We start from the raw sequence: 16,199 nt of genomic DNA, 5'->3' as shown, positions 1-16,199 counted from the left end.
ATATATAATGAACTTATAATATTAATTATGCTTCTTTTAGTCTAAGATTTTGATTCCCATTGACAAATTTCATTAAAAAAAAAAAGTAAATATTAAATTTTTTTATATCAACAATTTAAAAATATAAAAGGTATTTTATATAAAAAAAGTAAAAAAAAAATTAAATTATAATTTTAATCAGTAAATTTTGAAGTTTGTGCGAATATAATCATTAAATTTTTAAAATTAAAATCTCAAAAGCTTTAATTTTTTAAAAATTAAAATCAATTATTTTTTAAATATTTCAAGATTATATTTAATCATAAAATTAAAAATTCGAGATATTTAAATATATTAGACATTTTAAATCAATTTAATGATTAAATAAAAAAAATGAACTGGTAATTTAATATAAAATAAAAATAACAAAATATTTTTAAAATACCTTATAAATTTTGAAATACTATTAATTAATTAATTTAAAAAAAATCCTAAAAAAAAAATATTTTTGATTTTTGAGATGAAATAGAAAATTTAAGAATATTTTGATTAATTTTGGTAAAAAAAAAAAAAAAAAACTAAAAATTTAAAAAACATAAATTAAAAAATATGATGAATAAAAGACAATATTTGAACATTGAAGCAACCGAAATCATCCATTTGGCTAAAAATTTTCGAGAAAATCCGAAGTTAGGTGAATGGCTCGGTATCCATGAATCGTCAACAACAGTTGTGATTCTTATCTTCCCTCAATTTTTTCCTTTTATTCTTTTTACAGATCATTTTTCTTATTTAAGCGCTGATTGTTTACATTTGAAGCGAACCCAGATTCCGAAGAACAGCCTGAAGAAATCGAAATCTCCCCTAAGGTTGTTGACCTATTTCCGGTTGCACCTTCGATTTCCCTTTTGTTCAATTATTTTCCGGCGATAATCATGATCGATGCTATTAAGGGTGCGATCGGCGATGCCGTTCTCACTTCCATGTGGATTTTCTGCGCTTCGTCTCTTGGAGTTCTTACCTCCGTCCTGTATTCGGTTGCTGGTGTTTATGGCATTCCGCTTCACCCACTTTTTATCACTACTACTCTCGTTTTCGTTCTTGTTTTTGTTTTTAATATAATTGGCGCTGCTTTGGGTGGGGCTAGCTTTAATCCCACTGCTACTGCCGCTTTCTATGCTGCTGGCGTTGGTCCGACCTCTCTCCTCTCCATGGCTCTCCGTTTCCCTGCTCAGGTTAGCATTCGTTCTCTGCTTCTCTAGTTTAGTGTGAAATTTTATTGGTTCCATTTTTCAATAGCATTCTTTATAATCTGTGGGGTACTTGATCGCATGTACGTATTTGTTGTGATTCCTGAGAGGTAGATCGATTTTCCATGATCGTTAGGGATGAGTAATGGGTTTTGATGGAGAAAATTTAGTGTTTCTTGTGGGTAATGATTGTGGAAGACAGGTTGCCCTATCCTTGGAAAGGAGTTGATGCTGGCTTGTGAGATCCCACGTCGGTTGGAGAGGAGAACGAACATTTTTTATAAGGGTGTGGAAACCTCTCCCTATAGACGCCTTTTAGAAACTCGAAAAGGAAAGTCCAAAGAGGACAATTTTTGTGGGTAATGATTGAGGAAGATAGGTTGCCTTGTCCTTAGAAAGGAGCTAATGTTTGATGCTGACTTGTGAGATCCCACATGAGAGGAGAACGAACCTTCTTTATAAGGGTGTGGAAACCTCTCCCTACCAAACCCGTTTTAGAAACCCGAATGGGAAAGTCCAAAGAAGAAGACAGGTTGCCCTATTGTTGGAAAGGAGTTGATGCTGGCTGATAATCAAGAAGGTTAGAATAGGTTGTGTGCTTTACAAACTGGATGGCTCTTGTGAGATCCTACATTAGTTGGAGAGGAGAATGAAGCATTGTTTATAAGGGTGTGGAAACCTCTCCCTAGTAGATGCCTTTTAGAAACCCGAAAGGGAAAGTCCAAAGAGGACAATTCTTGTGGGTAATGATTGAGGAAGACAGGTTGCCCTATCGTTAGAAAGGAGTTGATGTTGGCTGATAATCAAGAAGGTTAGGACAGGTTGTGTGCTTTACAAACTAGATGGCTCTGGTGAGATCCCACCTCAGTTGGAGAGGAGAACAAAGCATTCTTTATAAGGGTGTGAAAACATCTCCCTAGCAGACGCGTTTTAAAAACCTTGAGTGGAAGCTTGAAAGGAAAAGCCCAAAGAGTACGATATCTACTAGCGGTAGGCTTGGGCTGTTATAGCTCTTCACCCGGGATGGAGCTAGAGATCTTTCATAAGGTTGGATGGGCAAGATCTTAGCTTCAAAGGAGTGGAAGAACTTTAAAATCTCTAAATGCTGACTGAATGATATTCTCCTAAGATGAAATAATGTTGTTGAGCATTGTATTATACATAGAATTCATTGTTGGCAGGCAGCTGGTGCGGTTGCTGGTGCTGTGGCGATCAAGGAGGTGATGCCAATACAATACAAGCACATGCTTGGTGGACCTACTCTAAAAGTTGACATTCATTCTGGAGCCACAGCTGAAGGAGTTTTGACTTTTCTAATCAGTTTTGCTGTTCTTCTAATTGTACTCAGAGGCCCTTCCAACCCAGTTATTCAAACATGGTTGCTGGCAGTGGCTACCGTAGCGTTAATCGTCGCTGGTTCCGAGTACACAGGACCTTCCATGAATCCTGCAAATGTGAGTTCGCCACTTCGACTAAGCTTTATTCTTTACGCGTTCTGATTTGATTACGATTATTGATAATTCGTTCTGGTTTTAAACCGCCATGATTCTATTTTGTGTGCCACTGATGTCATGATTGATGTGATGGGGGATGGATTTTTTCATTCATTGAAGCTGTTGAATTAATGGCTGGTTAAGTTGCTTAGACTACTAGACCTCCTTTGAATCTTGTTGATGCTACTTCGTGCCTTGGCATCTCGAGCCCCAGAGAAGGGCTTGAGCTCTAGAACTTTGACCTTGTTGGGTCGCATTTGCTCGTATGTTTGTTTTAAAGTTGCTAATCAGCTGGCTTGAGAATTAATCAAGAGGTTAGTGACATATTTGAAATGGTTAAAAGCATCCTAATTTGAATACTTATAAAGGAGGAAGGGAATCACCAAGAAAGATACACTTTTCCCATTATGTCTATTCCATATCATCCTTTTCGAGGTCGTGCAAGTCTAGGATAACCGAGAACTCTGTAGGAGAGCCTTATAATCAGAAACAGTATAGATCAAACACTAGTTTGGATTAAAAAGTATGCCTTGGCCACCTAGTTTTCGCCTTATCTACCGAGTTTTGGGAATCTCTTCGCCCAAGATCGCTAACCGAGCGTATCTTTTCACTCTAGGTCATGGTGATGACTTTTTGTGACTTTCTAACTAGGTTCAGGAGTAAGTAGCACAACAGTAAAAGAGAATGAATCTTGAGTCTCTTTTCCTCTCACTAAATTGTTTCTACACACGAGATTCTCTCATTAATATCTCTGCATAAATACTTCCAGTTTCTTCTTTCTAGACACGAACTGTTTTTCTCTCACCTTATCTCGCCCTAGACATTATTCTCTCGTCCATCTCTCCAGAAATATGTACTGTTTCTTTCTTAGTCTTCGTATGCACTTACTCTACTCATCACTATGTAGTCTGTACATACGTGATCTCTTTGTGTGAGATCTCACATCGGTTGGAGAGGGGAACGAAACATTTCTTATAAGGGTGTGGAAATCTCTCCCTAGTAGACGCATTTTAAAACTGTGATACTGACGGCTATACATAATGGAAGAAACCATGAATAAAGATTCAACTCAGCAATCATGGTTGGCCTGGTGATCATTGGAAACAAATATTGAAGGGTCAGACTCTTTGTCTTATAAGATTAGTAAGAGATGGATGGTAGGCTTTGGTCACTGAACTATGGAATTATTATATAGTCTGAATTATTGCTTCATCTTTTGATACTCATTTGTCTGGCTCCTTTGGTTCTTCCATCGGATATACTAATGTTCGGTTAATGAACGGGTTAAAGTTGTGTTATGAATGTGCAAATTCGAGACCGTAAAAATGATGGAGAAGTCGATATATGTTTTTCTGTTTCGAAATGCAGGCGTTTGGATGGGCATATCTAAACAACACGCACGATACATGGGAGCAGTTGTACGTGTACTGGATCGCCCCGTTCATAGGAGCCATTTTGGCTGCTTGGCTTTTCAGAATCATCTTCCCACCACCAGCCCCAGCCCCAGCCAAGCAGAAGAAAGCTTGAAATCGTAGTCGAAATGCAGCTGCTGCTGCTGCCATGTTTCTTTAGCTTTGATGAATCAAATGTAGCAAGAATCCTTGCAGTTCTGTTCTTAAGATAATTGGTGCTGTTTAAAGTTTATACTTTGCAGCTGCTTCTGGATCGATAATCCTTCAATCAAGTTCTTCCCCCCTTTAGTTATTTATGTTTCAACTGATTTGTCAATGGCCACAGGTTGCTGTTGCTGCCCTTTTCAGGTTTTATTTCTATGTTTCTGAAGGCAGTTTTATGTTATTTTAGAGTGTTACTATTCAAATAAGGTACTCCAAGATGTGTTACTGTCAGATCCCACGTCGATTGGAAAGGGGAACAAAACATTCCTTATAAGAACGTGGAAACCTCTCCTTAGTAGGTGTATTTTAAAACTGTGAGGCTGATGACGATACGTAACGGGGCAAAATGGATAATATATGCTAGCCGTGAGTTTTGGCTGTTACAAATGGTATTAGAGAGACATCGGGTGGTGCGCTAGCGAGGACGTTGGCCCCCAAGGAGGGTGAACTGTGAGATCCCGCATCGGTTGGAGAGGGGAACGAAGTATTCTTTATAAGGGTAAGGAAAATTGTCACTGGTAGATGTATTTTATAACTGTGAGGCTGATCGCAATACGTAACAAGCCAAAGTAGACAATATTTGTTAGGGGTGGGTTTGAGTTGTTATAAATAGTATTAGAGTTAGATCGGAGTGGTGTACCAGCAAGGATCTTGGCCCCCAAGGAGGATGGATTATGAGGTCTCACCTCAGTTAGAGAGGTAACAAAGCGGTGTACCAGCAAGGATCTTGGCCCCCAAGGAGGATGTATTATGAGGTCCCACCTCAGTTAGAGAGGTAACAAAGCGGTGTACCAGCAAGGATCTTGATCCCAAGGAGGATGGATTATGAGATCCCACCTCAGTTAGAGAGATCCCACCTCACAAAGCATTGAGAGATTTTTTTGACCCAACCCAAAAGTTCGGGTTAGTTGGATAGGTAACTCAACCCAACCCGAAAATTTTCATAACCCAACCCAACTCTCTATTTTCGGGTTGAGTTCGGGTTGGTTGTAAATTTTTTTTAAAAAAATTTATTTATCCCCACCTTATAATTATTTGGATACAATCTTAGATAAAATATATTAAAAGTTCACAACACATCATTATTCAAAAAAAAAAAAAACAGTAACCATGATATAATAATATTGCACCAAATAAATAATAAATACATTAGAATTCAAAATATATATATAAAGTGTGATATAATAATGTTGTAACAAATAGATAATAAATACATTAGAATTTAAAATTACATTGTTTTACTCTAATAACAAAATTTTAAAATTAATATTTAAATTAATTTTCTGTCTGTCCACCATTTTAGGTATCTCGGGTGTGAGTGTACCACTATGGCAAGTCCATTAATAGAGAAAGATTTTTATTTTTTAATATATTTATATATTTTTATTTAGCTCGGGTCAACCCGAAGGTTTTGCCCCACGAAACTGAAACCGAACAGATTTAGTTCGAGTTCAGAAATATGAACCCAACCCTATCCGAAATGCTAATTCAACCCAATCCAACCTTTATAGTTCGAGTTGGGTTGGTCAAGATTGTCAAGTTTCCGAGTTGAATGTACACCCCTACTTATAGCCAGTTTATTCGGGCTCGTTTAGATTTTAAAATAACTCTTCAAGGGGTTAAAAACATACATTAATATTGTTCAACTTAAGTTATTCCAAACACGCCCCTTTAATCAAATATTACATTGTAATAAATTAAAATGATGCGTTTTTTCACTTAAAAATATATATTTTTGTTGTCATGTTATCATGAGAATCTATGTTTAGAGACGTCTGTTATGCTCGTAGACATAATTATTCACTTAGCTATATTTGGAGATGAATTATCCACTCGGCTATGCTTTGAGTTCAGAAACGTAATTATCCACTCAACTATGCTCGGAGATGGAATTATCTACCCTACTATGCTCGGAGACGTAATTATTCACATAACTATACTTGGAGATGAATTATCCACTTAGCTATGCTTTGAGTTTAGAAACGTAATTATCCACTCAACTATGCTCGGAGACGAAATTATCCACTCAGGTATGCTGGAGACGAAATTATCCACTCAGGTATGCTCGGAGACGAAATTATCCACTCAGTTATGGTTGGAGATGAAATTATCTACTCAGCTATGCTCGGAGACGGAATTATCCACTCCGGTATGCTCAGAGACGAAATTATCCACTAAGCTATGCTCGGAGATGGAATTATCCATTTAGCTATGCTAGGAGACGGAATTATCCACTCAACTATGCTCGGAGATGGAATTATCTACCTTACTATGTTCAGAGACGTAATTATTCACATAGCTATACTTATAGATGAATTATCCACTTACTTACGCTTTGAGTTCAGAAATGTAATTATCCACTCAACTATGCTCAGAGACGAAATTATCCACTCAGGTATGTTCGGAGACGGAATTATCCATTCAGCTATGCTCGAAGACGGAATTATCCACTTAGGTATGCTCAGAGACGGAATTATCCATTCAACTATGATCGGAGATGAAATTATCAACTCAACTATGATCGGAGATGGAACTATCCATTCAGCTACGCTCGGAGACGGAATTATCCACTCAGCTATGCTCGAAGACGGAATTATCCACTCAACTATCGGGGACAGAATTATCCACTCAGCTATGCTCGGAGATGAAATTATCCACTCAGCTATGCTCAGAGACGGAATTATCCATTCAGCTATGCTCGGAGACAGAATTATCCACTCAGGTATGCTCAGAGACGAAATTATCCATTCAGCTATTCTCGGAGACAGAATTATCCACTCAACTATGCTCGGAGATGGAATTATCTACCCTACTATGTTCGGAAACGTAATTATTCACCCACCCAACTATGCTCGAAAATGAAATTATGCACGTAGTTGAAAGGTGGAATTATTACATGCTTAACTATATGGCAAAAAAGTGACATGATTTTTCCCAATAAATCTAGGAAGAAACTTACATTATCAATAAAAAAAAAAAAATAAAAAAAAAAATGCTAAAGAACCGTCGAGTGGAAGCATTGATCCGAAACGTAGAATAATGAACGAAATTGTGGCATTACTTGCGTTCGATTTCTCGTTTTGGGTTGCCGCTCTGTGAAGCGAATTCGCTAACTGTTCTATTTCTGAATCCAAATCCGCCATTGTTGACACTCCCTTCAATCCTTACTTCAAATCCCTTCTTCTTCTTCCCTTTTCCCCTGACTTCGCCATTTCAATTTCTTCTCTTCCGCCGATTTTTTTTTTTGTTTGTTTTTGCTTCTTCTTCAATCCAAATTTCACTTCAATTCGGCTCCCAATCGACCCCATTTCCTCGATTTTACTGACGGATTCCACCCAGATCCGTCCTTGATGCTGTTGCGAGAGAATCATTAGTCAATTCATTGCGTAAATTTGTTGTTGTTCTTCAGAATCGGAGAGCTGGATCCGACTCCCGAAGCACCGCAGTCCTTGAAGGCTCCCGCTGCCTCCAATTCCACTGGAAACGGTCAGATCCGTTACCGATCTCCGTCTTCCGCCGAGCTTCTTGACGGCCAATCGACGTCTCTTCCACTTCAAGATCAACAGAAACTACTTCAGTTGGAATTTGACAAGATGCATAAACGTCCTGGGAAGCAACAATCGGAATCGTTGTCCAACAAGATCTATAGATTCAGAGGGGTGTTATTGCTCACCTCTCTTTCTCTTTTCCTTATCTTCTTTATTCTCTATTTCATGCCGGCTCGTGAGGATTACTCCTTCAACCACCGCAAAGTTTCCCCTGATCACAGGTCGTCTTCTTCTTCTAAGACCTCTTTTGCTGTAATTTTTGATGCTGGTAGCTCTGGGAGTCGCGTCCATGTCTTTTGCTTCGATCATAATCTCGATCTCCTCCCTGTTGGCAAGGACATCGAACTTTTCGAACAGGTACCAATCTCTATCCCCTCCTGTATCTACATTTTCACTTTTTTGTTCTTTGAATTTCTATTTCTTTCTAGATGGGTTGTGCTTATTTTCTGTTCTTGTGATTGTTTTTGCATCGAATGTTGTATTTGAATGGACTGCATTCAGTTTATCTCGAGATTGGCTGTGTTTATGTTTGCTCTCGTTTGTTTTCTTCTTCTTTAGCTTAAACCAGGATTGAGTGCATATGCTGACAACCCCAAGAATGCTGCAGCATCTCTAATTTCCCTATTGGAAAAGGCAGAAAATGTTGTTCCAAAAAGGCTGCGGCAAATGACCCCTGTTAGAGTTGGGGTTCGTTGATCTGCTTTGAATTTTTTATCTCTGTTCTTAAGAAGAAGCAATTTCACTTCTTAAAATTTGTTTTTCATGTTGAAGGCAACTGCAGGCTTGAGGGCCCTGAAAGGTGATACATCTGATAGAATTTTGCAGGCGGTAATGTTCCTTTCTTGTTCTTTGGAAGCAATTTTTACGTTCCCTTTTAGGAGAATTCAGAATTGTTCTAATTGTATAATCATCAACTACTGACATTGGTGACCGACCCAAAGAAATTTGATTATAATTCAATTCGTGACGATCATAAGTAGAAAGTTCATATTCTTCAGTCATTGATAAACAATTTGTTGGACAATATTCAACGCAGTTACCACAAAATATACAGATCCCGAAATCAATACTGTAATTAAGCAATCGTTTCTTTCGAATATCTGTTTCCAATTTCCAATCAATAACGGGGAGATCTATAGGACATACACGAACACATACTTCACTATCTTGTGCTAATTGATGCAAGCTTTTATTTTCTTCAAGGTTAGGGATCTCCTGCGAGACAAAAGTGACCTCAGGTTGGAGGGAAATGCTGTGTCTGTAATTGATGGAACTCAAGAAGGTTCTTACCTTTGGGTATGTCTATTATGGCTGTGATGCACTCTGTACTTTGTATGTAATCTGGGCCTCAGCTGCCGCTTCTTTTTAGTTTCAATCCTCAAATGCATGTTATCCGTAGCACAATCATGTAATAATTTGATGTTCTTGCTAATTTCTCTCTTTTTCTCTCTTAAGTCGACTAATATGAAGCCGTTAGGATAAACTGTTATGTTTTTCATTCACATATCTTGCTTCCTCTACAGCCATTTCTTCAAGACAATCCCCTTTGTTTTTGGTCTTAAGTTAGGTTATGTGACATCCCACGTCGGTTGGAGAGGGGAACGAAACATTCCTTATAAGGGTGTGGAAACCTCTCCCTACTAGACGCGTTTTAAAACCGTGATGTTGATGGCGATACGTGACAGGCCAAAGCGGACAATATTTACTAGTGGTGGGCTTGGGCTGTTATAAATGGTATCAGGTCCAAACACCGGGCGGTGTGCCAATAAGGATGTTGGGCCCCCAAGAGGGGGGGGGGGAGGGGTGGATTGTGAGATCCCACATTGGTTGGGGAGGGAACGAAACATTCCTTATAAGGGTGTGGAAACCTCTCCCTAGTAGATGCGTTTTAAAACCATGAGGCTGACGGTGATACTTAACGGGTCGAAGCAGATAATATCCGTTAGCAGTGGGCTTGGGCTGTTACAAGTGGTATCGGAGCTAGACACCGGGCGGTGTGCCAATTGAGGACGTTGGGCCCCCAAGGGGGGTGGATTGTGAGATCCCATCGGTTGGAGAGGGAAATGAAGCATTCCTTATAAGGGTGTGGAAACCTCTCCCTAGTAGACGCAGTTTAAAACCGTGAAGCTGACGGTAATATGTAACGGGTCAAAGCGGACAATATCTGCTAGCGGTGGACTTGGGTTGTTATAGGTTATTTATTGAAAACCTACAAATCTTCAAAGCTTAGGATGTACTGTTCTCTCTCTAGCCCTTGTCTTTTTTTCTAAGTTGACGATGGAGTTGGCATATATGCATCGAGATCACATTTAGCATAGGTGCTGGAATAGCAGTATGAATGAGGTTACTTAACAGAAGAGGATAACGGAACTTGTCAGCACAATTATTTTTGTGGGTCGAAATGGAATATGGAAATAGTAGCAGCGACATGAAGAGGTTGTCAATAAACTACATACGAACGTTAACCATCAAAAGTGTTATGAGCACAATTTGAGACAGAAATAAGTTCAATTGGAGATTGTTAATCATTGAGATCTTGCATGTTATTCTCATCTATTAACATATTACAAGCTTGGCTATCATTTTCCAGGTGACGTTAAACTATCTGCTTGGGAACTTGGGTAAGAAATATTCGGATACAGTTGGAGTTGTAGATCTTGGGGGAGGATCTGTTCAAATGGCATACGCTATCTCAGAAAAGGATGCTTCTCGGCTATCAAATGCAGAGGGCGTATACATCAAAAAGATGTATCTGAAGGGAGCAACTTATTATCTCTATGTTCACAGGTATACATTGTACTCCCTTGTCTCGTTGATTTTACCTGTTGGTAACGACTCTGCTAATTCAATTTGGCTCTACTCAATTCATTAATAGCTATAGTTTAATCTTGTTGAATCCCACTGTGAGATCTCACATCGGTTCCACATCGGCTGGGGAGGAGAACGAACCATTCTTTATAAGGGTGTAGAAACCTGTTCTTAGCAGACACGTTTTAAGAACATTAAGGGGAACCCCGAAAGGGAAAGCCAAAGAGGACAATATCTGCTAGCGGTGGGCTTAGGCTTAGGCTGTTACACCCACCCAAGGCTCTAGTGAATGCTTATATTTTTCCTTTCCCTGGATTTTTGAAGTTCTTTTGTATCAATTCTTCTTTGTGATTCGCTTTGGGTTTCCACAAGCTGCTGATGCTTGGACTTTAATGATTGTTTTTTGACCGACTTTATTTGGTTGTTTGTTTTTTGAATTACAGTTATTTGCATTATGGGTTACTAGCTGCTCGAGCTGAGGTTTTGAGTGTCTCAGAAGATTCTAGCAATGATTGCATCCTATCTGGCTACGAAGGTTTGTGTTTTCTTTTCTTCTCTTCCAGATGATAAATGTTTTTGCAATCACCATTTCCTATCTTCATCTCGTGCTGACGTAAGTTGCGACTTAGTGTCTTATTGAGTATAAACTTCTTGTAACTTACCAATTTTGTTGTAAATACACATCTCCATGTTGCATTTTTTTTTTTTTGTCAGGGAAAGTATTCTGGTCATTATTAAATAATTTTTCTTAAATTGGCAATAATTGTGAGTTTCCCACGTTGATTGGAGAGGGGAAGAGCATTCTTTTTAAGGATGTGAAAATTTCTCCCTAACAGACGCGTTTTAAAAACCTTGAGAGGAAGCCCGGCAGGAAAAGCCCAAAGAGGACAATATCTACTAGCAGTGGGCCTAGGCTGTTACACATGATATCAGAACCCGACACAGGGCAATGTGCCAGTGAGGGTGCTGGGCCTCTCAAGGGGGGTGGATTGTGAGATCTCACATTGGTTGGAAAGGGGAACGAAACATTCATCATAAGGGCGTGGAAATCTCTCCCTAGCAGATGTGTTTTAAAAACCTTAAGGGGAAGCCTAGAAAGGAAAGCCCAAAGAGGACAATATCTGTAGCGGTGGGCTTGGGCTTGGGCGGTTAGAGTAATACATATTTGAATTTGTAAAAAGTTAGCACCAGAAAATCTCTAATAGAAACAAAAAGAACCCATAAGAAATATGGAAGGTAAAACCGTACAATAATCTCAAAGATTTGGAGGTACTTTGAACCTCCTCTTCCCGAGTATTCTCACTCGAGCTTAAATCAACTAAACCAATGCCAGCCATCCTTTCCCACTCACCCTATTTGTAACGAATTCCGACCACCAAACTTGTTAACAAATTACTAATTTACCTTGTTACCCTAATATTATTCCTAGCTTCTCTGATAACATCCTTATCATCCTCATTCGCCATAAGTAGGAGCATGTTAAGATTCTTACGTAGCTTGGAGGAATGTGTATATACAACTGTATGTAGTACTTGTGCATTATCCATATCTGAAGTATGGTAAAGTACCAGTTCCATTAATAATCATAATTCTGCATAATTTTCTTTTTTCAGCTGTAACGACCAACAGATCGTGGGTCGGTGTGTACAGTAACGATATTTTGGATATAACAAATATTTGATAGAGCCTGTTTATTTATTCACACGAAAACATACTCGGGGAGAATTCAAGAGCTCCTTTATCTCCCTGACACCTATAAGACCCGAAAAGTACCCTTTCCATCATAATTGAACTCCAAAAATACTCCCTAACCCACACCCTTCCCCTCGAGTCTAACTAGCTGGTTATATGGGGTCCCACATCTTTACATTTTGCACTAAATGCTAAGCTGTTTGCGCGTAAACTATTTGTGATCGATCGAAATTCCCTTGTTCCAATATGGTATTTATAGGTTATGCTCTTTGAATAATTCCTATGTTCTTTACTACCTTTCTGGATATCAAATGGAGCTTTGAACTGAAGTAGTGTCAATGCTCTCTCTTTTTAGGAGCATACCATTACGGGGGAAAGGACTACAAAGCATCGGCCTCTTCATCAGGCTCCAACTTGAATGGATGCAGGAGGACAGTTTTGAAGGCCCTCAAGGTTAATGAATCCTCATGTACTCACATGAAGTGCACTTTTGGTGGCGTTTGGAATGGCGGAGGAGGAGACGGGCAGAAGAATCTCTTCGTTGCTTCGTTTTTCTTCGACAGGGCGGCTGAGGTATGATCGGATCATCTAAGTAAGGGTGTTTGGAAATTGTTATGCTTGTTTTTGCACGAACCACTGATCAACCAGGTAAACATGTAGGCTGGTTTTGCCGACCCCAATAAGCCCGTCGCTAAAGTTCGCCCTTCAGACTTCAACGATGCAGCAAAGCAAGCCTGCCAAATCAAAGTCGAAGACACCAGTACATATCCGAATGTCGAGAAGGATAACCTGCCGTACTTGTGTTTGGATCTTGTGTATCAGTACACACTACTCGTAGACGGATTCGGTAGGTTGCATTTGCATCAATACTTATATTAGATGAATGATCGATCGATATACGACACTAACGTGTTTGTTTGCTTCGGTTTGGCTTAGGCTTGGATCCCTGGCAAGAGATCACATTGGTGAAGAAGGTTAAATACCAGAATTCCTTAGTTGAAGCAGCATGGCCTCTAGGCAGCGCCATTGAAGCTGTCTCGTCGTTAGCCTAAAACGTTATTCGGCGAAACCGTCCATCGGAATCTAGAGTGAGCTCTTCTTCTTCGTTAGCAAGGCGTTGATTTATCGTTCATAGGTAAAAGGGTAAGTTTCATTTAGGTTGCATTCTGAATTTGAATTTTGGTAATAATTGGAATATAATGATTGAATCACAATTTTTTTTTTGTGTAATAACTCACGTACTATGCCAATTTTATACAAGTTGAGAGAGAGCCATTCTTTTAGCAACTTACTTATATAACACACATGGTTGTAAAAGAACAACATATCGTCGTTCACCGGGGCGTGTAGGTCACCGATCTCATATGAGAAGATGAGGTTTGAAAGTTCGAATCTTTGTTAAGACATCTATTTTAAGGTATCGGAGGTTCAAATCTCCACCTCCAAGTTTAACCTATGTTTGAATTATTCGTAAAATAACCCTTGAAATGTAACTTTATATACTTGTGTTGCATCTCATCGTGTAATAGCTCAAGTCCACCGTTAGTAGATATTGTCTGTTTTAGTTCGTTACGTATCTGTAACGGCCCAGATTCACCGTTAGTAGATATTGTCCTCTTTGGACTTTCCCTTTCGGGATTCCCCTCAAAGCTTTAAAACGCGTCTACTAGGGGAAGGTTTCTACACCCTTATAAATGGTGGTTTGTTTTCATCCCCAACCAATGTGGGACATCACAATCCACCCCCGCTTCAGGGCCCAGCGTCCTCGCTGACACTCTTTCCTTCCTTCAATCGATGTGGAATTGCCCCTAAATCCACCCCCCTTTGGGGCCAGCGTCCTTACTGGCACACCATCTCGTGTCTACTCACCTTTGGGAACAACGAAAAGGCTGACACATTGTCCGATGTCTGGCTCTAATATCATTTGTAATGGCCCAAATTCACCGCTAGCAGATATTGTCCTCTTTTGGCTTTCCCTTTCGGACTTCCCCTCAAGGTTTTAAAACGCATCTACTAGGGGAAGTTTCCACACCCTTATAAATGGTGGTTTTTCTCCTCCCCAACGTGGGACATCACAGTATCACTGTCCGTCTCACGATTTTAAGATGCGCCTATTAGGGAGAGGTTTCTACATCTTTATAAAGAATGTTTTGTTTTCCTCTCTACCCTCCAAACGACGTGGGATATCCTCTAAGTTAGAGGTATAAGTTGAAACCTAAAAAATATTATTGTCGTAATATATAAAAGAAAGAAAGTGAGATAACTTGCAATGATTGTTGAAGCTATGACATCTTTAATTCCGACTTTCTCTATGTTGTCAAAGACCACTATACTTAATTGTTTATTGGCACTCCAAGCTTTAAATTACATTTGCTCCTAGAAGTGACATATAAATGGTGGACAATTTAAAAATCAATTGAGTAAGAGCGTTCTTGAAAATAGGATCACCAATAAAGACTTAAAAGAATTGAAAGTTAATGCAGTTGAAAGTAACTTTTGTTGAAAGTTACTGCTTCAATGACTCAATCACAGGAACTCAAAAGTTAAAACATGTTTTGCTTATTTGGAGCGTTTGTGTTGTTGAGTGGGAATAATATTTACTATTAAAAGCTAGCATTGAGTAACGTGATCATGTCACAGGAAAAGTCGAAGCCAGATAAATTTTGAAACTCGTTTTTATATGATTTCTAGGTAAGGTTGACTACTAGCTGATATACCCGAACAATGAAGATAAAATTTTAATTTTGAGGACCAAATATGTCACTTTTGAAATATGGGAGATCCATTAGAAAGTAAATTCAAATCTCAAATACCAAACGAATAAAGTCGGAGAAAATAATACCCTAAATTTATAATTAGTTAACTACGACCTACTCTACTTTTCAAGTACTTAATAATAATTTTTTTAACTCTTTCGGTAGATTATAGTTCAATTACTATATCACTTATTTTACGAGTTCAAGAGTAAACTCAATCCTTTTTACGACTCGGGATCAAATTGTTAGTAGTGTTAAATTTTTGAAGAACACACTGCAGCTAGTACTTTTACAAATTTGAACACTCCGAATTTGATTGAATTGATTGATCTACGATGACAACTAAGCCACTCATAATTTATTAGTTTTAGCTCAATTTTAATGATTTTAAAATGTGTTGAAATCGTTATTTGAAGCTATGCACCCTCGGAATTCATCTCACACTCTCGGAATTTACTATACTGACTAAATGTCTACAAAAACTGAACCAATTTTATTATTATTAATATTTCTTAGGAAACTATACTATGAGTTTTCTCAACATAAGTATAGCTCAATGATAATTACCACGTGCTTATTTTGAAGACCGAGGTTCAAATTTCATACTCCATAGTTACTGTATTAAAAAAAAAAAGATAATTTTTAAATTAAACCGACACGAGTGAGAGAATTATTTTCAAAAATAAGAAATTTGGTAAAAGAAAATGAGTTAAAATATTAATAACTAATTTATGGACATATTTTTAAATTTATAGATAAATTTTAATATGTATATATATATTCGTTGGGGGTTTAAACCTTTATTTATTTTTGAAAATTAATCTTTTATAATTATATTTTTTTAAATTTAAAATTCAAAATTAAAATTAAATACATAAAATATATTTTTAATATGACACGTGTATTTAAAATTTTATTTATTTATTTATTTGGCAATAGTTTCTTAGCATACACGTCATTTACAAACGAGGTGCTGGAATTCTAGAACCTACCCATGAAATCGACACGTGTCATATTATTATTGGTTAAATTCTCAATTAAATGACACTGGCAGTCG

General features: G+C 38.2%; 2 protein-coding genes across 3 annotated transcripts; both read left to right on the top strand.

Annotated features, from left to right (window-relative positions):
• Positions 1–628: 628 nt before the first annotated feature.
• LOC111804390 (aquaporin SIP1-1) lies at positions 629–4,426 on the top strand. 2 transcript variants are annotated; one of them, XM_087127347.1, is made up of 4 exons: positions 631–708; positions 799–1,214; positions 2,411–2,683; positions 4,091–4,426. In XM_087127347.1, exons 2-4 carry the CDS (start codon positions 915–917, stop codon positions 4,247–4,249), a joined length of 732 nt encoding a protein of 243 aa, XP_086983473.1. In that variant the 5' UTR covers positions 631–708; positions 799–914; the 3' UTR covers positions 4,250–4,426. The 2 variants fall into 2 exon arrangements, with proteins under 2 accessions (XP_023544944.1, XP_086983473.1); XM_023689176.2 differs by having other exon boundaries at positions 629–1,214.
• A 2,903-nt stretch (positions 4,427–7,329) lies between these two features.
• LOC111804389 (apyrase 2) lies at positions 7,330–13,669 on the top strand. The gene is made up of 9 exons (XM_023689174.2): positions 7,330–8,243; positions 8,445–8,573; positions 8,658–8,714; positions 9,090–9,182; positions 10,477–10,673; positions 11,138–11,229; positions 12,742–12,959; positions 13,047–13,233; positions 13,323–13,669. The coding sequence occupies exons 1-9, from the start codon at positions 7,932–7,934 to the stop codon at positions 13,436–13,438; spliced, it is 1,401 nt and encodes a 466-aa protein (XP_023544942.2). The 5' UTR covers positions 7,330–7,931; the 3' UTR covers positions 13,439–13,669.
• The last annotated feature ends 2,530 nt before the right edge of the window (positions 13,670–16,199 follow it).

This window comes from Cucurbita pepo, chromosome 10, assembly GCF_057944985.1.
Source record: "Cucurbita pepo subsp. pepo isolate OVF chromosome 10, ASM5794498v1, whole genome shotgun sequence".
In the NCBI taxonomy this organism is placed as follows: Eukaryota; Viridiplantae; Streptophyta; class Magnoliopsida; order Cucurbitales; family Cucurbitaceae; genus Cucurbita; species Cucurbita pepo.
The sequence above is the reverse complement of the archived record's forward strand: the minus strand, read 5'-3'. Positions and strand labels throughout refer to the sequence as shown.

Coding starts and splice junctions, on each gene's coding strand:
- LOC111804390 (XM_023689176.2), top strand. CDS start 915: ATGATCGATGCTATTAAGGGTGCGATCGGCGATGCCGTTCTCACTTCC. Junction 1,215..2,410: donor CTCTCCGTTTCCCTGCTCAG/GTTAGCATTCGT, acceptor CATTGTTGGCAG/GCAGCTGGTGCGGTTGCTGG. Junction 2,684..4,090: donor CTTCCATGAATCCTGCAAAT/GTGAGTTCGCCA, acceptor TTCGAAATGCAG/GCGTTTGGATGGGCATATCT.
- LOC111804389 (XM_023689174.2), top strand. CDS start 7,932: ATGCATAAACGTCCTGGGAAGCAACAATCGGAATCGTTGTCCAACAAG. Junction 10,674..11,137: donor TATTATCTCTATGTTCACAG/GTATACATTGTA, acceptor TTTGAATTACAG/TTATTTGCATTATGGGTTAC. Junction 13,234..13,322: donor ACTACTCGTAGACGGATTCG/GTAGGTTGCATT, acceptor GGTTTGGCTTAG/GCTTGGATCCCTGGCAAGAG.